The 25377-nt window shown below is 37.1% G+C and overlaps 1 protein-coding gene across 3 annotated transcripts; it reads left to right on the top strand.

The window, feature by feature from the left end:
- The first annotated feature begins 60 nt into the window (after positions 1-60).
- Positions 61-25341, top strand: PRP4K (pre-mRNA processing factor kinase PRP4K). 3 transcript variants are annotated; one of them, XR_014268881.1, is made up of 20 exons: positions 64-152; positions 4036-5229; positions 8183-8356; positions 8624-8779; positions 9532-9613; positions 11175-11385; positions 13800-13873; positions 15300-15390; positions 15761-15908; positions 17160-17297; positions 18158-18311; positions 19291-19405; positions 19907-20058; positions 20520-20606; positions 21335-21612; positions 21977-22111; positions 22625-22670; positions 23194-23279; positions 24092-24137; positions 25187-25341. XR_014268881.1 is itself a non-coding variant. In XM_082479635.1 (15 exons), exons 1-15 carry the CDS (start codon positions 115-117, stop codon positions 21536-21538), a joined length of 3018 nt encoding a protein of 1005 aa, XP_082335761.1. In that variant the 5' UTR covers positions 64-114; the 3' UTR covers positions 21539-22876. The 3 variants fall into 3 exon arrangements, 1 of the variants encoding a protein (XP_082335761.1); XR_014268880.1 differs by having other exon boundaries at positions 61-152; positions 21335-22111; XM_082479635.1 differs by lacking the exons at positions 23194-23279; positions 24092-24137; positions 25187-25341 and having other exon boundaries at positions 21335-22876.
- The last annotated feature ends 36 nt before the right edge of the window (positions 25342-25377 follow it).

Here is a 25377-nt window from a genome sequence, read left to right as displayed (position 1 = left end):
TCCGGCGGCCGCTGCCCCCGCCTCAACCGGTCCCCTCCCCTCGCGGCGCCTCCGTGCGCCTGCGCCGCGGCCCCGCGTCTCCCCAGCGGCAGCGAAGGAGTTTGGAAGTTCAAAATGGCCGCCGCGGCGGAGCCCGAGCTGCGAGCGCCCGAGTAAGAGACCGGCTGGGGAGGCTCCTTCTTGTGTGGCGCTTTGGGGGAGGAGGGAGGCAGAGGGAGAAGCGCGGGTGAGGGGAGGACGAGAAGCGGCCCGGATGGAGGTGGCGAGGGAGGAGGAGAAGGGGGAGGGGGGAGATGGGGAAAGGCGGCCGCTCTGAGGGAGAGGGGTTGCTATAGGAGCCGCTCGCCCCGCCGTGAGGCGGCCCAGTGGGGCCGGGGCGCCGGAGCCACCTCCCGCCGGATTTGGATCGGGAAGGCGGCGGTGGCGGCGGAGGGAAGGGAGGGGAGGGGGGGGGGCGCGCGCGCAGGAGGCCGCGAGCCGGGCGCGCGGCGGCCGGCCCGTTGGGGGTGGGGGGAGGGGAAGCGGAGCCGGGACCTGCGGGCGCGTGTCCTCAGTTCCGCGTGCGCCTTCCCGCCTCGGGGCGGGGGGGAGTGGGGGGGACTCCGGCGCTGCCCTCCTCGCCCCGGCACCTCCCCGCCACTCCCGGGGAAGCGGGTTTGCCGCGGGGCGGAGGAGGCGGGAGGGGGGGATCCTCGCCCTCCGGCTGGCTGGGAGGCCGCTGCCCTCCCGGGGCGGGTGGGTGCCCGGCGGAGCTCGGGCATCCCGGAGGGGAAGGCGGGCCGGCGCTCCCCGGTTTCCTTCCCCGCGCACCCCCCTCTGTAGTCCGCGGCTGTCTGTCCGAGCCGGGCCTCCCCGGGGAAGCCGGGCCGGCGGGTGACTCGGGGCTTCCCTTCCGCCTGCCGCCGAGCCGCTGCCCGCCCGCCCGCCCTGCGGCGAGCCCACCTCCCCCGAGTCCCGGGCGCTCTCGCGGTAGAAAAATTTCCTGTGGTGGAAGCAAAAAAGCGATTTGTTGCCGGCAGCCCCTCCTTCCAGCCCTCGAAATGACTGGCAACTCCCGGCTCCCGTTGGGAAGCGAAGATGGAGCTGCCGCCTCCCCGCCGGACCGGGGCTCCCAGGGTGCGTTTTCTTGACACCCCGGTTCGCGCCGTGAGGTTTCAGTTTGTCGACGCTGACGAGCTCCTGAACACTTTATTCTCTGGAACTTTTGCCCGGAGTTGACAACTTGGTGCTTATTTTATTGCTGCTCTTCACTATAGAAATGTTTTAGTCATATGAACCTCTTTCTATATTTTTTTTCTCCCTTTAAAAGTAGTGATTTGAGGGGTTTTGGTTGTTGTTGTTGTTAATCGTGGGAGTACAAAACAGGTGAGGAAAAGCAGTTGATGTACATGTGAACTGCGTAAAATACATGAGCACATGAAGAGTATTTAGTATGGTACAGAGAAACATAACTCAGAGCAATATGGTAAAAACTGGCAATATGAAGCCTGAATGTAGGAAATGATGGGTGAAATATCTTCATAGATCTTAATGAATTTCCTATCGTTCTTGAATTCAGAAGTAAGAAAAAGCAGGGCTATAATAAGATCACGTCACAATTCCTCCTTAGTTAAAGCCATTAGCACCTAAACATGTAGTCGAGGATCTGCCTCATCACCTTCTGAAACCGTAAAAGGTTTCTCATCCATGTCATTATACATCTGAAGCATTTGAATGAAGTTAAGGTTTATCCATGTTTTGATAGAATTACTTGAAATAAACAGATTCTTGTACATGAATAAACTCTGAAATATTTCGTGCATATTAACTAAATTAATAGTAATTTTATAGTTGAGGTACAAATGCAAAGAAAGGTGGCAGTTGTATTAGTGGTCTGTAGTGGCCTGAGATGCTGCTGTGGTGCTGTATCTCATCTGGCACCTTCGCTACCAGCTTGCTTTTATGGAATGTAAGGCGAGGTTATTATATAACATTAACATACGTATAACAACAGAATAACTTCCTTATAGATTCAGTGTCACTTTCTGCTATTAGGAGAAGGAAGACTTAATCTGGAGCAGCTTAAATGAGCATGATTCTTGTTCTGTAATACTTTTATAATGTATTGAAGTACCATTAATGTGTTGTTGTGGACTTATCCAGCATCCTGTATCAAACTAAAAGAAGGGAACTGTGCATCTTTCAAGATTTAAGATTTTCCTTGTGACATTTCTGTGCCCATTAGCCCACTTATATCACTGACGTACTTGCTCTGGATTGCACATGCAAGTTTTACATGTAGTACTTTTTCCTTCTTTATGTGTCTTGTGCTAAATGCAACGTAGAACAAACTTATTTCAAAGCAGTTTGTCCTCTTTCTGTTATTTTGTTGTCATAATGATGTAGAGTGTCAAGGTGAAGCAATTAAGAAAAACACATTTCTTTATGCTTTGGGTAAGCAGAAGTAGTGAGAAATATGTAGAAGAAAAAGCATATAGCGTTCCGACTTAAGCCTCTGAATACTGCATATTTTTTAACTCAGTCTGCTCCCTTTGGAAGTTTCTCATTTCAGAGTACTAAAGTGTTAATGGTTTTAGTGAATAATTCTAGTGTATGTTGCAGAAAAGTCTGAATTATTTACTAGTACTAGAATTTGCATTAACTCAAGCAGGAGAGAATCAGTAACTGTGCTGTTTGAAGATCCTATCTTTAATTAGTAAGGCACTAACTGGATTTATAGTGAAGTGTCTTCCTTTAGGCCTGGCTTAGAATACCTCTGATATATTTATTCTATTGGATTGTTGATCATATTCTTCAGAAACGTCTGTCATATGAAACTAGTAGAGTTTGGAAGATATCTGTGTACATCCCTCCACCACTCCAGACCATCATATTTAGGGAATTTCTTTTCAGTGAATGAGGCCTGGGATACAGAAAGAGCTATATTTAAGTTATTAAAGTGTTAGCTAGTAAATTCCAGAACTGTAGCTTAGATGGGGTGAGTTTGTAGAAAGGTGAACTCTAGCACCTGTAATATTTGGCAACAGATTTCAAAAGGCAAATACCTGTTTTACCATAGACAGCAACTTAATTGATGTTCTGGAGGACATCAGGAGGTATTTGCTAAACGCTAAAAAAATCTATTGGTAAGCCAGTTTCAGCATCTAAGGAAAAGTGAATGCATAATGACAGGACTGAAGTTTATAACTTTTGAAGTTAGAAATACACTAAATTGTTGCTGTGACTAGCTAGTTGAAATGATTTTTATTTTTTTTTTAGGAGAAACACTTCGAGTTATTACTTTAATAACCTGCTGTAGTCTTATTTTCTGCTTTTTTGGCCAATGCCGTTTTACAAGTCTGAAGATTACAGCTTTTTTTCTTGGGAAGCTGCAAGTCTGCTGTATACTATCAGAAAGCTTTTCTGAAATTAGGCTTCTTTAATTTATCCTGTTCCCTGTATTGCATCAATAATAGAAATGCAAGAACAGTTCTTCATTTTCTAACAGGTGTGAACATTTACAAAAAGAAATAGCAGTTAAGAGAATCAGTCAACTCTGCGTGAGATTTTACAAGATGGTTTCATTAAGGTAGTCAATGTCATCCCTTGAAATAAGTTTGATCTTTGGAGCGCAACTGTGTTCTGCCATTTGAAAATACTTTAAAAGGCATAGCTTGGGTTAGGCATCAGAGTGGAGCAGCAGGTAGATGATGGACTGACAGGATGCATAAATAAGCAGCACTGTTGTATACTATTAACAGATATAGTCAGTATTGAACCTAAAAGCATAAGCATTGATTGCACCCACACGTTTTGTTTTGTTAGTGCATTTGCTGTATCTCCCTTCCGCAGTATTTCTTTTTGCCATCACAGCTGTCTGTTCAGGGGGAAGTGTATCTGCTGTTATAACTTAGTTATATTAATCGTACCTTTTTAATTCTCCAAAAGGTAGGTAATTAAATGGCAGTTGGTTTCTATCATAAAAAAGACTGTCAACATGTGATTAAGGACTGCAGCGAGTTGATAGTACTGATCTGTATTTTTTATTTTTTGCAGGGTTGAGGATGCTGATGCATCTGAGAAAAGTGTAAATGAAGAAAATGGGGAAGTATCAGAGGCAGACCAACCTCAGAACAAGCACAGCCGACACAAAAAAAAGAAACACAAACACCGAAGTAAACACAAGAAACATAAACATTCTTCAGAAGAAGATAAGGACAAAAAACATAAACACAGACACAAACATAAGAAACATAAACGGAAAGAGGTAGCTGATACCTCTGACAAGGAAGATGGACCAGCTAAAAGAACTAAAATTGATTTTTTAGCTCCTCTGGAAGACTTGGAGAAACAAAGAGCATTATTGAAAGCTGAGCTTGAAAATGAATTAATGGAAGGAAAAGTACAGTCTGGCATGGGATTAATATTACAAGGTTATGAGTCAGGATCTGAAGAAGAGGGGGAGATTAATGAAAAAGCACGAAATGGAACGAGACCTACAGCTAAATCAAACACTAAGGGGAAGTTAGAACCTGTGGACAATAAAACTAGTTCCAAGAAAGGAAGTAAGAGTGAATCAAAAGAAAGGACTAGGCACAGATCTGACAAAAAGAAAGGCAAGGTAGGAGTTGATGGAATCAAAGAGAAGACGGCTAGAAGCAAGTCAAAAGAGAGGAGGAAATCCAAAAGCCCTTACAAGAGGAGTAAGTCTCAAGATCAGACAAGGAAATCCAGGTCTCCAATGCTTAAAAGGCGATCTCAGGAGAAAAACAGAAAGTCTAAATCTCCCCCAGAGGATAGAAGTAAGGCTGAAGATAAAAGTAAATCAAGAGATCGCAGAAAGTCTCCAGTTGTAAATGAAAACAAAAGTAGAGATCGTGGCAGAAAATCTAAATCTCCAACAGAACTAAGAAGCAAATCCAAAGATAGAAGATCACGGTCCAAAGATAGAAAACCTAGGAGATCAGAGACTGACAAAGAAAAAAAGCCAATTAAATCTCCTTCTAAAGATGCTTCTTCAGGGAAAGAAAACAGGTCCCCTAGACGACCTGGCCGTAGCCCAAAAGGAAGAAGCTTATCTCCCAAACAACGTGAAAAGTCAAGAAGAAGCAGATCTCCTCTCTTCAATGATCGTAGATCTAAACAGAGTAAATCCCCCTCTCGAACCCGATCTCCAGTTAGAAGAGTGAGGAGTAGGTCTGCAGAAAGGAAAAGAAGAGAATCGGAAAGGAGGCGTCTTTCTTCTCCCAGGTAACTTGTCGTGAACTGTCAAAAAAATGCATTACAGGATGAACTGTATTCTTATTTGGTGTTTATCTATCTGTCTTGTACTGAAAATAGCTATTAAAAAAGGTAATCAGATTGTGCATTATATTATGACCTTGCTTTGTACGTAAACATCTTTTAAAAAATACTCCCCCCAGCTGTCAGACATGCAAATTCAGCTTTGGTTGTTAAAGTGCTGAGTTATTTGCTGCTCACACCATTGCTGGGAACAAGTTTTGTAGCTCAGGTTTTTGGGTTTGTCACTCAGTTGGATTCAGAATTTGGCATCTACTTTGTTTCTCAGTTAGTAGTTCTGTTGCTTTCAGGAATTTCTGTGGAGTGAGAGTCCCATCCAGTCTTAGATATCAGTGTTTGCTAAAAGTGGGTAATTAACTCCTTTTCTGCTCTCAAAAAAAAAAAACAAAACCCCAAAACCAAAAAACAAAACTAAAGATAGAGTCAGCATGTGTGAATGTAAGCAAATCTTTTATATCGAGATGTCCTTCTCACAGTAATTTTTTTCTTAAAAATATTTATATTTTGTATTTTTGATTTGCTAGAGGTATGGTAGTGTTGCTTCGTTATTGGTCTGTTGTATATCATTACTATGTTTTGCATACACTTAAAGGAGAAAGATTGAAATATTTTTAATGTATTTTTAGTCTTTAGCATTTTTTAAAAAGACGGCTTAGCCTGTGAGCAGTTACCTTGAAATTTAGTGTAAACCATGAGACAATAATTACTAACATTTCCTTCTTTAAAGCTGATAAGGCCTGGATGGTAAGTTCCCAAGCAGAGAACAATGTAAGTGTATACATTTTTGGAAGTTAATTCATTAAAGGTAAGAAGTTCAACAGGCAGAAGAGTTCAGCATTACTTTTGGATAATGAATAATTTAAAATGTTTTATCGTGGGGTTTAGCTTCACCCACTCTGACAATTAAGAGCAAGGAAGCATGAATTCAAAACTGGGTATTGGAACCACAAAGATCTAGCTCAGTATATAAGTGCCTTATAACTGTGAAAGTCTTTCTGGCTGCATCACTGAAGGTTATCCTGGTTTCAAGTATGAGGTATCTTCTACAGGCACATTATCAGCTTATTTGTCTGTACTACTGCTTAGCAATACTGCAGGTACTTTGGAGGTTGACTCCAGTGGTGTTAACCAGAGTAAACAAGTCTTGTAAATGCTAGCAGTTTATCTGACTGCTGTCTGGTGAATCAGGAATGTATCACCGCAACCACTACGTTTCTTCGACATAGTATTTGACTTTTCTTCTGTGGCATTTTGCATCTTTCAGTTTTCATTTCTCATGACAGCTTGCATTGCAGACAGTTTGAATTAGTTGTCTAGACACTATTTCAAGTGATGCGTGTGTCTAGAATTTTGCTATAAAATTCATACTTCTGCAACAGTATGGGAGTGGGGGACTACTAAGAAATATTTTTTGCTGAAAGTGTTTGCAAATCAGCAGGAATAATCTTTCGTTGTGGGACATCCTGAACTAACTCCAACTGTGTTGGGAGATTTAACTACCTGTAATTACTCAGGTTGCCAGAGAATTTCAGGAGCTTTAATGAACATTTTAACCAAAATTCCCAGTAAATTAATTTTTCATGTTTGTTTCCATTGTTCTAATCATGTAAGATATTTCTCAGGTCTTTGACTGAAGTCACTTGTTGTATGACATTACTATGAATTCCTAGTCAGCTTCTACCTTTTATCTCATGCCTGTGATCGTTGAAGTGATTTTATTTTTTTGCAGTTATTTTGATTGGGTTTTGGCAGTACAACCACTTTGTTAGCCCGGAAACCTGGAACTGTCAGTTCATCCTGTGACTTTTTCTGTAATACTGTTCACAAGAACATAGCATAAATTAAATGGGTTAAAGAGATCAGCCTGCTCCATCATTTGAGTCTTCAGTAATTTCTTGTAGAAACTGCCAGTACTTCTGATATGCATAAATTTTCTCTTTGTCCCACTGTTTACTATTTTGCATCAGCTCTGTATGCCTGGTCATTATATGTAGCTAATGTAACTGAAGGGAATATAAATCTTTCCACCTGAAATAACTTGTCCCAGTTTGATTAAAGAAAAAAAAGAGGCAAGGCGGGGTGAGAAGAGATGAAGTAGCAACATTTTCTTTGAACAATGGTGTGGAAATATTTTCCAAGAATTTGTGTTGCAGCATCATTAGGCTAGTTAAATTTTTTTAACTTCTATCCTTTCCAATTTTTAATTGGAGTCTTGCTGTTGTGGAATACAATTAAGCTTTTTAATGTAATTTTCCCATCGAGGATTTTTTTTCTTGCATAATTGTGAATCTGTATAGACAACAATGAGCAAATTTTTGAATGATATTAGTGTCAAACTTGAATTATTTTTTATTTTGAGATGGGTTAGTTTACATGGTAATTACAAATTTTAGTTTTCAGCTGCTGTATTAGAATATGTGAAATGTTGAAGCTGTACAGTTCTAGTGCCCAAATCCAAATAGATATTAAAGTCATTGCTTCAGAGTAGCATGGTCCTAAATTTCAATAGTGTTGTAAAGTTGCTGAGAAAATACTCAATAAGTAGTTGTTAGGGTTTGTTTAATGTTTAAATACTGTTTCTGATAAACATGAAAACAGGCTGCTATTTGTGTAAGACTTAAATACAAGCTTTGTTTTAAAACCTCTCTTAGCTTTGTGGTAGTAATTAAGAAGTTCTGTTTTCACAGTTGTCCTGAACTAGACCTATGTATGGGCACATATTTACGAGGTTGGGCAGAAACGCATAAAAGCAGCCAGCTCTGCAGCACACTTATCCATCCCTCCCTTCAAAGCCCATCTGGTGATCTGCAGTAAGATTTTAAAGTGAGCTTTTAGAGGGAATTGTGATTTTTGTTTTCAGCTTGCTCCTGATTTTACTACCATTCTCTTCCTCTATTTTAAGAACGCGGACCAGAGATGATATTTTGTCTAGACGTGAAAGATCAAAAGATATTAGCCCACCCAGTAGATGGTCCCCATCCAGAAGAAGGTCTCGGTCCCCCATTAGAAGGAGGTCTCGTTCACCCCTTCGACGTAGCCGATCTCCAAGAAGGCGGAGTAGATCTCCTCGGAGGAGGTAAAGACACACTGCAGTTTTTTTAGTGTATCCTGTAAAATATTGCTAAAATAATAAAGATTGCTGTCTTATGTGTAAAAAGACAATAAATTTTTTGTCCATATTTATGTATGTTAGCATAGTTTAATTCATTTTGTCCTTCATGAATTCATTTATTTTATTACTTGAGTCATTATGTACCTTTGTTTTATGAATAGGTTTTCCTTCTTTTCTTCAAAAAACCAAACCAAAATCCCCCCAAATCTAAACCCCTCTTATTGTTGCCAGGGATAGAGGCCGAAGAAGTAGATCTCGCCTTCGAAGGAGGTCCAGGTCACGTGGTGGCCATAGACGTAGGAGCAGAAGCAAAGCTAAAGAAGACAAATTTAAAGGTAGTCTTTCTGAGGGTATGAAAGCTGAACAGGAGTCTTCATCAGATGAAAAGTAAGAATTAATTTCTAACTTGCACTGATTATCCAAAAATACGGATTTGCTGATATTGACAATGAACTGACATTTATCTTCATGGTGTAGTTTACGGGTTGTCACCTAAAACATTAATCATGTTTTAGTACTTGTAATCTTGCCAACTTACTGTTGGGATGATCTGGAAAACTTTGGAGTATGCAAGAAATATCAAGACCTGTTGGCTAGTGGTCAGGTCCGAGGAGATGATACATTGTTTGGTTTCTAAATTCAGCTTGATGAGTATCTTGTGAAAATATTTGGTCCGTTTAATCAAGCTTATTGCTTCAGAAAAAATTGTAACAGTTGAAAGGATTAATTGCTATCTGCAAATTGTTTTGATATATGCTAAATATCTAGTTAATCCAATTGCACAAGAGTATGCATTCTTAATCAAATTGTCCAGGAAGAATGATGATGGAAAGAAAGCGAACAAGGGTTTTTTTGGGTTTGTTTTGTTTTGTGGGTTGTTTTTTGTTTTGGTTTGTTTGTTTTTTTTTTTAGTTAAAAATGAAATACTCAAAATTCCCAATGAAATACCAAAAGAAATTTTCTCTGTAAGGAGATGTAAATGTGTGCACTGGGATTTAATACACCTTTGCTTTCTGAGTCAGTTGAACAGTTATTGTTTAATATATTGTGTGCTTTCTATGTCAAAGAACTGCATTTGGTAAAATTCAGTAGATAATCATGTTTATGATGTTATATAAAAAGTAATCATATTTTTATAGTCTTGAAGACTTTGATTTGGAAGAAGAGGATGAAGAAGCAGAGATAAGACAAAGAAGACTACAGCGGCAAGCAATTGTTCAGGTACATGGTTATATTATCCTATGGGTTACAGAAACTAATTTTAGGTTTTTCATGTAAAATGTTGTGATAAAGGAAGGTTCTTAGCCTAATACTATGTTACAATAGTAGTTACGTTTTTTTCCAATTAATTGATTGCAAATGTTAGTTTCAGTTAAACTTTACACTTCTACTGCAACAGCATTGCTTTTGAGACTTAAGCAACTCTTCTGTGACTCATTTTTGTGCTATGATTAAACCTTCTATGACAGTCCTATGACATGTTAAATAATGTTCTTCAATTATCTTAACCTCTAGGGTTTTTTTGTAGCTGTATCATTGGTATCATAATCAATATAGCATTAAGTTACATATCAATTAACCTAACTGTTCAGTTTGTTTCAAGTAGTTGTCCATTTCCAAAACTTCATAAAGCCATTGACACGGGTTCCCTCTTCATGAAAGTAGATAATGTATTCAATTACGCATGTGAGTTCCCATGAAATTCTTATTCCTGGTAAGAAAGTAACAGTAGTGACAGGTAATATGCGATTGAGACCCCTGAAAGGAAGGTGTGGCCAAAGGAATATAATTCTACAGTACAAGTTTGGGTATCTTTTTTTAAAGTTGGGATTTGGTATGCAGTTAGAACATAGTAAGCAAAAATGCTGTAGCATATTTACTTAATTTTTAGTTATAAAGCCACTGGGGTTTATGCTGCTTAAAATAAGCAGCATTAAAAATACTGTTCATTATTTGACTTGTATGAAAAGCTCAGTGTAAAATCCTTCAGAACACTGACTGAGTAAAACCATAGAAAGTGAATTATTTTTAAAGGACGGTTACGCTTCTTGTTGGTCCATGCAGGAAGGAAATTCCAGAGCTTCATTCCCTAAATGGGAAGCCTCTGCTTGTATTGTTGAATAGTTCAACCTTGATAACTGAGTGGTATAGGCATTTGTTAAGTTTGATTTTTAACTCTTGGGAGAGCAAGTGACATTTCTATGATTTCATACTACTTGAGTTAAAAAAGAAATAATTTGTAAAGGTGTTGTCTTGAACTTTCTTAATGCATCTGAAATTTTTCAACAAGAGTGAATGAATAAACAGAATTTGCGATTCAAGTGAAAGAACTGAACCTAAAGACTACTTTTCTGTACCATAACACTAATAAAAATGGAAAAGATTCTAGGATGTACGATATAACACCATGATTTTTTTCCTTAAAGACTTTATTTCACTACTTGTGTGCCAGATTGGTTTAGTAATAAATCTATTGGTACTGACATTTTGTCACACAATGTAATAGGTAATCTTCAATAAAAATTGCTTTTTACAGAAATGTAAAAGCCTAAAGGACGCACATGATTTTTTCAGTTGTCTTTTGTGGTCTGGCCTGTTGTGCATTGTAGCAAAATGAGTTTTCAAAAGCTGTATTCTGCAAATAATCTGTTGCCATTAGAGATGTAGGTGATTATGACAGCAAAGATTAAGGTTTAGCACAAACCATTGAAAGACTGAATATAAAAATATTTAAATTGTGGTAGGCTGTGATGGTGAGATTAATAATTAAGTTTCTTTTTAGAAATACAAAGGCCAGACGGAAGACAGTAATATGTCTGTACCATCTGAACCAAGCAGTCCTCAAAGTAGTACACGTAGTCGCTCAAATTCGCCAGATGACATCCTAGAAAGAGTAGCTGCTGATGTTAAGGAGTATGAACGGGAAAACGTGGACACATTTGAGGCATCAGTAAAAGCCAAGCACAACCTCATGACGGTTGAACAGAACAATGGTAAGAATCTGAAATCTCACTGTATGATGCAATTTATGAAAGCTCAGCTCTTATGCAGAGCACTTCAAAAGAGATGTTTTGCTTAGTTTCCTTACATACTTCCAGACTTGGAAGTAGATTGGCCTTTTAGACAGAATTTGGGAATGTTTCCATTAATATTACAGTACTTAAAAATTTAACATTAAAATAAAGCTTGCTTGTTAAGGAGGATGATATGAATGGAATATCCTCTCTGTATTTCTAATAAATCTTAATTCATGCTATAAGCTTGGAAGAGCAAATAACAGTGTCTGTCTTTATAGTTAAGAATCACCCTTTCTAACTTCCAAATTTTTCTTGTTTTCTTAGTTTCTTGTTTTCTTAGAAGCTTAATATAGTCCTAGTCTTTATTTTGGGATGGGTTGGAAACCATGCCCCTTTTGTCCATTTTTTTTGCTTAAAGCCACTGTGTTAGAAGCGTATAGGTGGGTCTATAGTAATTTCAAATGGTTAAGGCTTTTGAGACTCATTGCTACTAAGTCAGTTTTGGTAACATAACTTCTTGCTGAAGAAATGGCTATTTCCTCCTCTTCCTCCCTGCACATAGTCTATTGAACATAGACCATTTCCTAGTGTACCCTGTAATATCGAAAATCTGCTTGTTTGTTGGTTTTGTTTTTTTTTCTTTTGAAATGGGATTACTGTACACCTTCCAAGTAGTGAAAAGGTGTGACTCGTTGCTGTGTGAACATACTTGAGCTAGTCTTAACTTCTTCAGTTTCTCTTTACAGTTTAATTGCAACAGCATACTATTTGACAAGGGCTGTGAAACCTGCCCAACCCCTCAGGAAATGGTTGGACAGTTAGCTTGTATTTCATGTCATGCACTAGATGTACCCTTGGGGGCTAAATGTGCTATGTTATAGTGGATCATTCTCCTTGAAGTAATAAAGCTGCAGCTCTTTGGGACTGGTGTATTGCTCTGTAGTTTGTCCTGGTGTTCCCTTCAGCAATATGTTTTCAGATGTTCTCCTGCAATGTAGGTGGAAAGAACTATCTTATGCACTCTTCCTTATTTGCATACGACAAATCTAGACTTAGTCTTCTTATGTATAACAGACATTATCGTTTTCCTTTTTGTCAGAGGCATGTGCTTCTTTCTAATTTTGTCCACTGAAGTATATGAAAATATAACTGTTAACTACCTAGATGTTTTTAAGATATGAAAAAGGGTTGTGTTTAAAAACATATGAAAATTCCCAGATTTGAGTGTAACTCATCTATTGGTAGGATTCTGGGTTGGAGGTGGCTACAACAACAGATGGAAGCAGTGGATCACCTTTTTTTGCAAAATCCATTTTTTATTTATATCCTAAGCTCATATAGAGGCAGGATAGTAAGTTGTAAAGGAACTAGTTAATAACTCATTGTAGCCCAGTGCAATTGTAACTGGAACTAAAAAGCAAATTTGAGGAAGTTGCTGGAAGGGGCTATATCTTGAAAGAATGGTGTAACCTGTCTCCCTATAGTGGCAGGTGACAGGTCTATACCTTGAAACGACAGTGCCGGCATGATCAGTGAGAGTTTTTGGTGCTGTCAGAAGATTTCAGTGTAGTTATTTTGTATGAAAGTGGTTGGCTATATGCATTGTGAGACCTGAAGAATCTGAGGTTAACTGTTGCTTTTTCTCTGTTGCTTAACACCCTGAAGGGAGATTTACCATGGTCATGAAGGGATGCTACCATAATGTGTGTTATGAAATAATTTGAAGTTCACTTGCTTTCACTAACATGTACTTAATTTATATCTCTTTGCTTTTATCTTATCAACCAAGTAAAATGTCTTTGGGACTTTAAAGATGATTAAAAGGTGAGAAAGGGATAATCTTGCCCACGTTAAAAATGTTTCTCTTAAACATAATAGTTAACATTGTCTCTGACTAAAAGCTACACGAGGTCCTTTTTGCCAGGGTTGAAGAAAACATTTTCAAAAAAAACCAACCTCTGGGCTTTACAGATTTGGTTTTTAGTAAAATACCTTGTGATCAGCAGAAAAGCTGGAACTTGTATATTGAAAACATGTCTGTATTTTTTTATATACACACACAGTCATTTTATATTTCTTTTTATACATATATAGAGTCATTATCTGTAGGGATCGTGTAAGTATGTACTTTCTCTGCAGTGTGATTTGAAAGCTATAATGCTTAATTTTTCAAGGAGGTGTAAATTTTTGAGTGCTTTGAAGAACTTATCTGAGTTTTATGTTTCTAGAATGTAAAATGGTATTTGCTAGAAACATTAGTAGAGCTACCTGTTTGCCAACATACTGATCTTAAGTTATATTGTAAAGTTACCAAGTCATGAATTATACTGATAACAGAGTTATTAGTTTGTCATCTTTTTCATGTTGAGTAATCTAAATTTCATTTTAAGGTTCAGCTCAGAAGAAACTGCTAGCTCCTGATATGTTCACAGAATCAGATGATATGTTCGCTGCGTACTTTGATGTAGGTAATTCTTGAGATGAAATGTATGAATATTTTTTTTTTCTTCTTTATTTTTGTTAGAGAGTTACTGTCACTTGAGGTTTGTGGGAGCTTTGATTTGGAAAAGCATGTGTAATTGAGTGGATAGTATGTTCTGCATCTTTTGATCAGCCAAGGCAAATTAGTTCTTAATTAATATTTCGGTGAAAGAATACCTGCTGAAATTAGTGGGAGTCTTACCAGTGGTAATCAATTAGGGAATTCACCTGTTGTTTGAATAGGGCCTATAATGGCACACAGTAACAAACTTATTTATAAGTTGTGCTTTATGTTAACATTACCATGCTGCACTGTTCTAAATATCTGCTTTTTTCAGAGGTTCATGTATGGTTAATTAAGGTGTCTGTGTAAGAAGTTTTAATTTGCTAATGATGCTGTGTTGGAGTAATGCAGTGGGGTTTTTAGTGGGGTTTTTCTGGCTGAAGAGATGCATTTCCTGCTTTTACTTTTGCGCTATTCCAGTGGCTTTTCTCTAAATATGCTGAAGTGGCCTGCAAATCTTGGCAGTCAAGTGACTAGTTTTGAGACTTGACTTGCTGTTTGCTGTAAATCTACTTCATTGTTGCTGCTGCACAATACTGAGAAATAACTTGACAAGTTACTCTCCAGTTAATTTTGGTTTATGCCAGACATAATTTATTAGTTATGACAGAAGTTTTGGTGACAAAAGGCTGCCTTGTTGTCACTCTAGTAAAACTGGTAATAATAATAATAAAATTACAAAAATCAAAATTCCTTTGACCTGGAAAAAGATAAGTCCTTGAAGGATAGTGTGGGGGATGTGCTTTTCAAAATTTGAAAGTTAGAATTAGGGATTTAAATGGCTTGTAAGTTAATAGTTCCGCCTTCCAGAACCTCTTGTTCAATTGAAGATATTCTTTACTACTCATGGGTTTGAATTTGTGGTAATACGTTGCCAAATCTCTTAAGGGATGTCAACAGCAATTGTAGTAATTTTATGATCACAAGTACGTTGAATGAACAGAAATTCAGGGCTTAAACAGTTAATGTTTTCCCTGCAAATTGATAGACTACAACATACTATACAAACATACTATAAGTAAAAAGTCTTGCTTAGATGGTCCTAAATGTGCATTCCAGCATGACTTGTATAGATTTCTTGTGGATATTAATTGAAACTTTGCCTATTTATGATTAATAATAGTTCTGTTGGTTGTTCCCATCTTCTTTCCTTGCATCAGTCTTTAGATACTGGTATGTAAATAGCATTTTGTGTTCAGTAGTTTCTCCGTCCTACAAGATAAGTGTGTTTGTACTGTGGAGAAGAATGGTGTTTTGGTAGGGGAAAAAAGGGCTTTTGGTAATTAAACATCAAGGGAAAAGATAGAGCACACAAGCAAAGCTGTTACTTTTCTTTTTATTTCAGAGTGCTCGTCTAAGGGCTGCTGGGTTTGGAAAAGACTTCAAAGAAAACCCCAATCTCAGGGATAACTGGACTGATGCGGAAGGCTATTACCGTAAGTTTTATTTGTTGATTTGCAAGGACAGCTAGAATGATTGTGCTGAATGGAAAAGACCCTCATGTAAAAAGTACTGAAATGTAACATAAATGTACTGCAGTGACTTCGCTGAGTGTGTAACGTAATGCATGAAATGAGCATGCAGGTTTTAACCTCAGTTATGAAAAGACCCCAGACTTACAGAATCAGTTTGTTCCCCATAATTTCCACAAAGCTAGGTGATATAGAACATTGTATGCTATGAAATTAAGTGATTATATCATTTATCCTGTTTTTCTGAATTATACAGAATGGTTTATTTTTCATAAAAAGTTTCGTTATGTATGTCACTCATAACTCTCTTAAATTGCTTGATTTTATTCTTCAGGTGTTAATATAGGCGAAGTTCTAGATAAGCGTTACAATGTCTATGGTTATACTGGTCAGGGCGTCTTCAGTAACGTAGTGCGAGCCAGGGACATGGCAAGAGCAAACCAAGAAGTAGCGGTTAAAATCATCAGGAACAATGAACTTATGTAAGTAATGTTTCTCTGTTTAATGATAATAAAGCATATGTAACAGTTGGAAGTTTTTCGTGATGTGATTTGAATCTCCCTTTGTTTCAAGTGAAGTAACAGATTACAGCTGTGATTCCTGCCTTTTCTGCTAATATGAGCCAGATAATGGGAAGCGCTTGAGGACTATGTATCCACACTTCTTTACAGCTATCACAGGAGAAGGGTACTTGCATTTTCATCAGGCACTTTCTCATTTTCAAAACTGCAGGGAACAGTGGTAGCAAGAAACAAGGTTACAGTTCATTATAAGGCCTGCCTAGCCCTGAAATTTTTGAGATGGGAGTTGTGGACTGTAAAACAAAAAAAATCTCGTTTTGATGGCCCAAATTGATTTGGCAGGCTATGGGTTGGATCCTAATTGATCACCTGCAATTTACAGAAAGACATCTGTACATTAATCGTTTTTGTGTATTCTCTACATGTTGGCATGTAAGCAAGATATTTAGAAAGGGATGGGACTCTCCCTGTCGAAATAAAAAAAAAATTAGGTCTTTCAGAATGAGCAAACATTAAGTATGATCTATTAAACTGCGTTAGGTGAGGACTTGTCTATAATATTAATTTTCAGTATCTGCTGCAACATTTCTGGAGTCATGTATTATGTCCTCTTCCATTAAAGACAACTTAAATGAAAATCTTTTCCATGCATTTTACCTTGAAAGTTTCAAAAGTTGTCTTGCTGTGTGTATAACTGGATTATTTTGAGTTATTTGAATAAGTATCTAGAAAAGTCTAAAAAGATAGGGGGGTTATAAGCTATTTCAGTTTATGTTGTATAGATAATCACTTGGGGCATGTACTTGACTCTCTAGTCAGTTTAGCTTAAGACTTTTTAAATAATGTACATGGTTAAGTACTTCTTTTAAAAAAAGTAAGCTTCTCAAGTGAGTGCTGTTTGAAACTAGAGTGTTGTATTACAAGAAGAAATCTAATTTTAGCTTTACGTGCAACCAGGAGGGAGGACAAGAGGATAAGTAGGTTACAAAGGCACAGTGAAGATTAAAGAATTAAATAAACTTACCCAATGTGTAGACACTGACAGCAAACCACTGGTCTGATTTATTATTTTATTTTGGTTTAAGCAGTGGTACCTTAAGTAATGACAAGACACTTCTCATTTCCTGATAATTATAACCATGCAAGTGAATGGCTAGATTTAAAAAAGAATTTCACTGATTTTGCTTTCTAATCATATTTCTTTGTTTTCAGGCAAAAAACTGGCCTGAAAGAACTGGAATTTTTGAAGAAGCTCAATGATGCAGATCCTGATGACAAGTTTCATTGTCTACGATTGTTCAGGCATTTCTACCACAAACAACATCTCTGTCTTGTATTTGAGCCACTCAGGTAAGATGAAAAAAGTTTGGGGTTCTCTGCAAAAAGTAAAGTACTTATTCTTTATTTTATGGGTTTGGATTAAGAACACATTCCCAGAGGGGTTCAGCAAATACTAGATATTCTATGAAGAGTACATATATAATAGCCTAAGGAAAAAAATTGTTAGTGCTTTACATGCCCACTTTTTCTGGTAATTAATTGGGCTCTTTCGACAGGTTAATTGTAGACACTGTGTTTCGTGATATATCTGGATATAGTCATTGCCTTAGTTCCCATTCCTGCTTAGAAACATGTTTTTTGTATCCTAAGTGTCCTGTGTGTGTCATATTTTAATTTTTGCTGTATTTGAGGTGAAGATAAGTTATATATGCTTCTTGTGTTGCACTATTTCTTTATGACATGCTTGTATATTATTTATATCCAGTAATGTTTTTGTCCTGAAATTGTGGTCTTTTTATCTGCTGTTTAAGACATCAAAAAATCACCTCCTCAACACCTCATCTTCTGCATACTTAATTTTTTATTTATTTCTTCAGAAAATGCATACAAGGGCAGTAGACTTGTTAAGAAAATGCTGTTCTTGTGCAGATAAATCCTTTCAGATTAATCTTGAGTAAAAATGTGTTCTGAACTAAGTAAGTCCAGTCTAGTAAGTAATTGTACAGTATAGGACAGATCTGATTGACCAGCATTTTTGTTTCATTGCTGTAGCTGACAGAGTGGTATGTATGTTAAGTTGAATGTTGCTTTTCTCCAAAAATGTTTAAAGCTAACTGGTTTCCTCAAGTTTGTCTTACAGTTTAGGAGGCCACTATATTTTTCCTTGTTAAGCTCTTTTCTATTCTTTCTCTCTCCCTTTCTTAAAATAGTATGAATTTACGAGAAGTGTTGAAAAAGTACGGGAAAGATGTTGGACTCCATATTAAAGCTGTGCGTTCCTACAGCCAGCAGTTGTTCCTGGCTTTAAAACTTCTTAAAAGATGTAATATCCTACATGCAGATATTAAACCAGATAATATTTTGGTAAGTAATAAATAATTGAAACTTACTTTTCACAGTCTACTGTGTAAAATTAATTATTTGAAATGAATATAATTCTGTTAATTTAGGTGAAGTCAAAATTTACCTTAACTGAAAATGTTAACGGTTCGTGTTTGATACAAAAAGCTATCGTGATGTAAATAGTACATAAGAAATATAATACAGCATCTAAATAAAATAATTTATTTAGTACAATCTTTCTCAAACAAACCTGCATGCACTTGTATCTTTCTAGAAAGCGTATCTTCCAAAGTAAGATGGTATCCTCTCGTAGGAGAACTGTTGGGACTTGTTCCATGAATAGTTGCGAAATGTTCTTGCCTTCTGCAAAATGGAAGTAGTTTGTTTGAGTCTGGATGGAGAATTTGTTTATGTGCATGAGATAATGGGGAAAAGTCCTTAATGCCTTTTTTTTTTTTCTTTTGTGTTTCCATTAAACATTCTGCTTAGCAGAGTGTGAGAGCTACATCAGAGGAATCAACCTTGTTTCCTTTGGTTTTCTTGGTGGTCATCCCTGTGAAGAAGTCAAATTTTTACTTTATTTAAAATGTTTGCTTTTTGCCATCACAGCAATAAAATCTATGTAAGCGTGAGATATGTGAATAATATGCTGGTTTATGAGTCGTACTCTGTATACTGGAGCTGGAAGTCTAAACATATAATTTCAGTATCTGGAATGAAATGCAGGTCCACCAAGGATATTTTGGTAAGGGAAAAGTATGTGAAACTGACCTTCTTTGTACTTCCTAGCATCCGAAGACATTAACTGTCACTTTCAATTGAAGAAGGCTTTACATTTTCCTTAGAGTACACAGAGGAAAGATTGAAATATGGGAAGAACTTACAATTTAAAAGCTGAATGTTTTTCTTATCTCTGACTTAAATTTATTGTTACTTTCACAGTGCTATTGGTAGTTGTCTCTACAAACAGTGCTCATGGATATTTATGTTTAACTTTCAGGTGAATGAGTCTAAAACGATATTAAAGCTTTGTGATTTTGGATCAGCTTCACATGTTGCAGATAATGACATCACACCGTATCTAGTTAGTAGATTTTATCGAGCTCCAGAAATTAGTAAGTACACTTGGATTGGCTACATGTATCATAAGCAGTAGCAGGATATACCAGTACTAGCAAATGAGAATTTGACTTGAATTTACTCTCTGTTTGGTCTTAGCAAAACACCACTCTGGAAATATGATGGCAGTCAAAAATTCAGACTTTGAAAGCATGCGTGTGTGACTCTTCATGTATGTTGGTGGTCAGCTCAGTGAGGACAGGGAGGAGTCGTTCTGATTGGTTATAGTTATGTTTTAATTTAGAGGTATTGTTCTGACCTTGCTTTTTACTAACTTAACTCATGCTGGGTGTTAGGTAAAAATCTCCCTATCTAAAATAGGGATACTGTAAAATTTAAAAGGTTTGCATCCCTTTTTTTATGGTGACTTCTTATTCCTAAGAAGAGGAGCACCAATATAGTTTATGAATCAGAATTTTTTCATCTGTCTGGTTTTGTGATACTATATTTTTTTTAAGTCTGCCTTTATGGAATTAACTGGAATTGCTCTGTTTCAGTTATAGGAAAAATCTATGACTATGGTATAGATATGTGGTCTGTAGGCTGCACATTATATGAACTTTATACAGGAAAAATACTCTTTCCTGGCAAAACCAATAACCATATGTTGAAACTAGCCATGGATCTCAAAGGAAAGATGCCAAACAAGGTAAGAAAGAAAAGTATATGATTTTTAATATCTGAAACTGCTGTAGTGAACAGTAGAACATACTTTCTTTTTTCTTCCTGAATTCTGTTTCTTATCATATCTTCTCTTAATAGCAAGTAAATATCAGACATCTCTCTGACTGTATAATTAATATTGATTTAAAATCTTTTGAAGTGAAAGTATACAGCTTCTTTTTCATAGACTAAGTATAAAGTGAAAGCAGAAGCACTGACCTGAAAAATAAATACGTAAGTCAATGGAAGATACTGTGTTCTTTTTCAGCTGGTTTGAACTGTATTTTTTTTATTCAATTTAGACATTTCTTGCTGTCCTTTTGATATATTTTTCAGTAGTATTAAATTATTCATGTTGCAATAAGTTAGTAGACATTGATGCTAATTGTGGAATTTGTAAAACACGGAGAACTTCCCTGAAACTCTTCCTTCTTCCTCATTTTCCAGATGATTCGAAAAGGTGTGTTCAAAGATCAGCACTTTGATCAAAATCTCAACTTTATGTATATAGAAGTAGATAAAGTGACAGAAAGGGTAAGTCCTTAATGTGTCAACTAACCTATTACTACATCCAAGCTTTCCTACTATTGCAGTCTTCCAAATGTATCTTGACATCTTAATTAAAAATAAGATTTTATAAACTGTTAGAATGTTGTTTTGCAGCAGTATGGACAGGATACATAGTTATAAACTGGCAACAGAGATTTTTTTCCTATGATTTAGGAACGCGTTTAAGAGAAATTGAAGTTTAATCTTGGTAGGTGGGCAGGGTATCTCCGCATAATCTATCCTTAAATTACCAATAAAAGAAATTCTGCCTTCATTTTAGAGATGTATGTCCAACTTCAGTATGATGTGCTTATGTTGTATGTATTACTTTCTGTAATTACATTACTACATATGTAGTATGTATTACTTTCTGTATCATTTTAACATAGTATGTTTATCAAGAATCACAGAATTAGGTGTCAGATGTGGGAGCTTTCCACGTGGAATTTGGATGTTCTCAGTTAACTGGGATGTTAGGTTCACGTGTGTGCCTGCTGCTGGTGAAAGATGTGGCCTGGTCTACCCCTGGCAGCGTTATTTCCACTCTTTTCCTTTGCCTGCATGAGGATTTATGAGGCCGTATGATGACGAAGGGCATTGCTGGCCAGATATGAGATAAGCCCATAGAAAGTTTGCTGCTGAAGCTCTGTAAAAGGGATAGGGGATTCGTGCGTTACTTCTGTTCTACAAGGTTGCCCTTTTTGTATTTGTAGGAGAAAGTTACTGTTATGAGCACCATTAATCCAACCAAGGACCTATTAGCAGACTTGATTGGGTGCCAACGACTCCCTGAAGACCAGCGTAAAAAAGTACACCAGCTAAAGGACTTGTTGGACCAGATTCTAATGTTAGACCCAGCTAAACGGATTAGCATCAACCAGGCTCTGCAGCACGCCTTCATCCAGGAAAAAATATAAACCAGATGAAGAAGTTCAAAGGGTTTGAGTAATTAAGATACAAAGACTGAAGAAATCTCACAGCAGTTATTAATGTATATAAACATAAATATTTCCCCTGCAAAGTTGAGGAAGAAATGATACATTTGAATTAACATCAAGGCTGATATTTCTTTTAGAAATGTTAGAGTAATTCTGTTTTGTGTCTTATGTGAAAATTTTCACTGTAGAACTGTTTTAATTGCCAAGACTGCACAGAAGTACAAATGCTAATGTATATGGTTGCAGTTCGTATATATTATAAAAAGAAAAAAGCATCTGTTATAAAAAAAAAAAAAAGAAAGAAAAAAAAAAAGAGCAGTAATACTGGGTGGTTGACTTGTTTTTAGCAGACTTGGCTTCATTTTTGTCTTTAAAAAATGGCCAGCATAAATGCTGTTTATATTCACATTTTCCTAGGTGTGTGTGTGCAGGCCACAGCAGCATGCCCTTGGTGTAGTCAGTGCCGAAGGGGGTCTGTTCCTTCTTGAGCCTGCCCGCAGGGATGGTCTCCTCTTTTAAAGCAGGTTGTGTACAACTTTCAGTACACTGAAGGTAAGCTAACCCATCAACATCACCGGTGTTTAAGCTGTTATTTTACTGGAACAACTGACAAATGAGAGACAATAGCGTTGTGGCAGAATTCCCTGCATGTTTGATAAATGATCTTGTTTTCTTTTCTGGCATTGCAACCGTGGCATAGTTACAACTTCTGTTCTGTTCATCACATTTAAAATTTCGAGAGTGCGCACTTGATGGATAGAGCGCCTTCAGTGTACTGTTTCTTATTACTTTAATTTTTTTAATCAACTTGCTATAGATTTTGTATACATTTTGTTAAATACAATTCACTATGACATAGAACCAATACTTACAGAAGAGTTTTCATTTAGTAATTACATATGTTGGGATCTCATTCGAAAGACCTTCTATCTAAAGGATAGCTAGACAACATAATGAGATTTTTAACTATTTGTATGTCATTTTGAAAGTGTACTGCTTTATGCTAAAAGTGTTTCATTTGTTCATTGTTTTCATTATTTGTGATCATGTTGTCTTTCAATACAGGCATAAACCTTCCACTCTTGAACAAAGCAGCTGCTTTTTAAAAGCGGTAATTGCTTCTTTACCTTTTATTTCTTTTGTAAATGAAGCTTTTCTTTAAGAAATGTGACTTTAAAGTGTTGTCGCTTGCATAAAACAGTTGACACTTACTTATTGTAAAGTGAAGATTGTTCTGCTGCATGTAAAGTGGACCATGCAGATTTCTGTATGTTTTCAGTATGCATCATTAGATAATAAAGTCTTTTGTGAACAAGGCATTTGTAGCCATTTTTAAAAGAATCTGTCTTCAGTGATGGTAAATCAGGTAATTTGTAAGAACCGCCCCTGCATTTCCTATTAATCGTTTAATTAAAGGGATTATTAAACATTATGATCTTTGGGAGAGCTATAGGCTATGTTAATTAGATATATAATTATCACTGCTTAAACAAAAACAAAGCAAAAAGCCCTACAGATAATGTCTGTCTGCTTTCATTGTAATGAAATTATTCCTGTAGGATGTGGGATTAAATTCAGGCTTTAACTAATGTTTGTGCTGTTTTTCTCACTTTTCCTTTTGATGGTGCTGAAAGAGAAAAAGGAAAGCGAGTCACAGGCCACTCAACGCCTACTCCATGGGTCTGATTTGCTGAGACACCAACTTCACCTTCCTAACAAGGTTATTTCTGACAGCATGTGTAGATAAACATTTAGCAACAAGTTAGAACAGCTTGAAACATTTGAGTTGGTTATACAGCGTGAGGAAACCAGAATCAAACTTTGCAGGTCCATACTGCTGTTTTAATGTTCTCTCTGACTGAATTAAGATGTTCATCTTTCATTTTTATTAATATATTCTGAAAAGCTGTGAAACCCCCACTGGTTTCACGTACTTTATAATACTACTTTGAACTAAGAAGGGTTTTTGTATCCATCTAGGTACATAATGGCAACAGTCATGCACTCTAGTGCACTCAAGAATGGAAAAATGACACAAAGCAGTCATTCTGCTGGTGGGGGATACCCCACCAAGGAGATGTAATGAACTAACTACGAAAACAAGCAGGAGATGGGTGGTTTTGTATGCTTATTTGGGACCTTCAACCTGTCTCTTCTCAATTTATATTGTAAAAGTCTTAATAAAAAATAATCTCTCCTTATTTCCACGTATGAAGGTATCTTGTCCATACCAGGAGATTTTAAAAAAACTTTCACGTTTAATGAAATACTAGTTGCTTGCTAGTTAAGTATAGAAAGTAACTTGCACTTTTACAGCATAGGCAGCACTTCTGAGGGCAATTTTACACAGATGTAGTAATAGCTTATTCTTTCTGTTGCTTTGTAATTTATTCTTGGAGTATAAACCAATGAAATGAGTTGGTGATACAGAAACAAAGCAGTAGAAAAGATGCCCCTTAATGCCTACAGAACTGTTTTAAGCTATTCTGGAGAAGCATAAAGTTGCTCGTTTACTTGTTCTTTGTGTTGTAGGTGCAGCTCAAAAGAAGATGATGGCTCCCAGAAGACATGAACAAAGGTTTCTGTCCTATAAATGATACGAAAAATACTCTTTGTGTAGTTCTGTCTTAATCTTTTGGTTTCCAGCATTCCTATTTAGAATTGATTAACACTGCTGCAGTACTGATAATTCCTCAAACATACTTACTGTATCAGAACTTGTTACATAGATGTGTTTGCTTAATTTCTGGTTGAAGAGGTTTCATTATTGTGATTTAATGTAGGTAAATAAGCATTACTGTTTAAATGCAATTTTCTTAAAGTGATCGAATGATATGTACAAAACCTATGAAATTTAGGAAAAAATCTGCCTTTATATTTGGTTAAAATGCATCTGTTAACTAGTAAATATTCAAGCAGATGATGCACTTTTTTCCTTGACTTCAGCAGGTTCATTATTTATTTTAAATCTGTCAGACTTTATTGTTGATACAGAGACTAGCGGATAGGGGTTATTCAGAATGTGTATTTCAGTCCTCCATCCAGTATCGGCTTCAGCTGGTACTTCTTGTTGGCAACAATAGAAAGTCTTTAGTTCTGGCTTCAAAATCCTCAGGAATTGAGGACTTTTAGACACTGTTAAGGAACCTCTCCAGCTGTAGGCAGTGCCTATCCCAGAAGCCTGTGGTCCCTGAGGAGAGCAGAGTAGCTGCTAGTGCCGCTGCAGCCAGCTGAACTCCTGCGGCTGCAGCTGGTGGCAAACAGAGCAGCTGTGCAACAGTTTTCTTGTTAAACTAATTCTCAACTGATCTAAGAGGGAGGATAATTTATCTTTTCCTCCTGTACGTGAAGATGTAATTTGTATCTTCACCCAAGGTCCTACGTACAGAAAATTTGGCTAAATCTACTGTGCTAATTTCTGTTTCATGGTGACAAGGAGCTTGACATTTAACGTACTTAGTTTGCCAGTCATTCAGAACAAACAAGATACCAGCATTATGCAGTTAGAATGTGATTTTATTACCTTGGTGTATATTACTATAATCTAAAAATTAAAAACTGTTTAAGAGTTTTTGCTAGAATGATTCCTTTAAAACCTTTTTAGTAATACTTTATCTCCATACATAGGGTAAGTGGCATTAAACCTGTGAAGAACCTTTATGTGTATATTGACCCATACACGGAAGGGAGACCCGTCTGTGATACTACTGGAGATAGAGCGATCTTCTACAGTATGTGTAAAACTGTAACTTGGGTGGAGGATGTTGGGAAGTGGCAATTGCTTGAGATCAATAAAAAACGCTTAAAACTTACTTTGC

This window comes from Vanellus vanellus (genome assembly GCF_965231255.1).
Source record: "Vanellus vanellus genome assembly, chromosome: 2".
Classification (NCBI taxonomy): Eukaryota; Metazoa; Chordata; class Aves; order Charadriiformes; family Charadriidae; genus Vanellus; species Vanellus vanellus.
The sequence above is the reverse complement of the archived record's forward strand: the minus strand, read 5'-3'. Positions and strand labels throughout refer to the sequence as shown.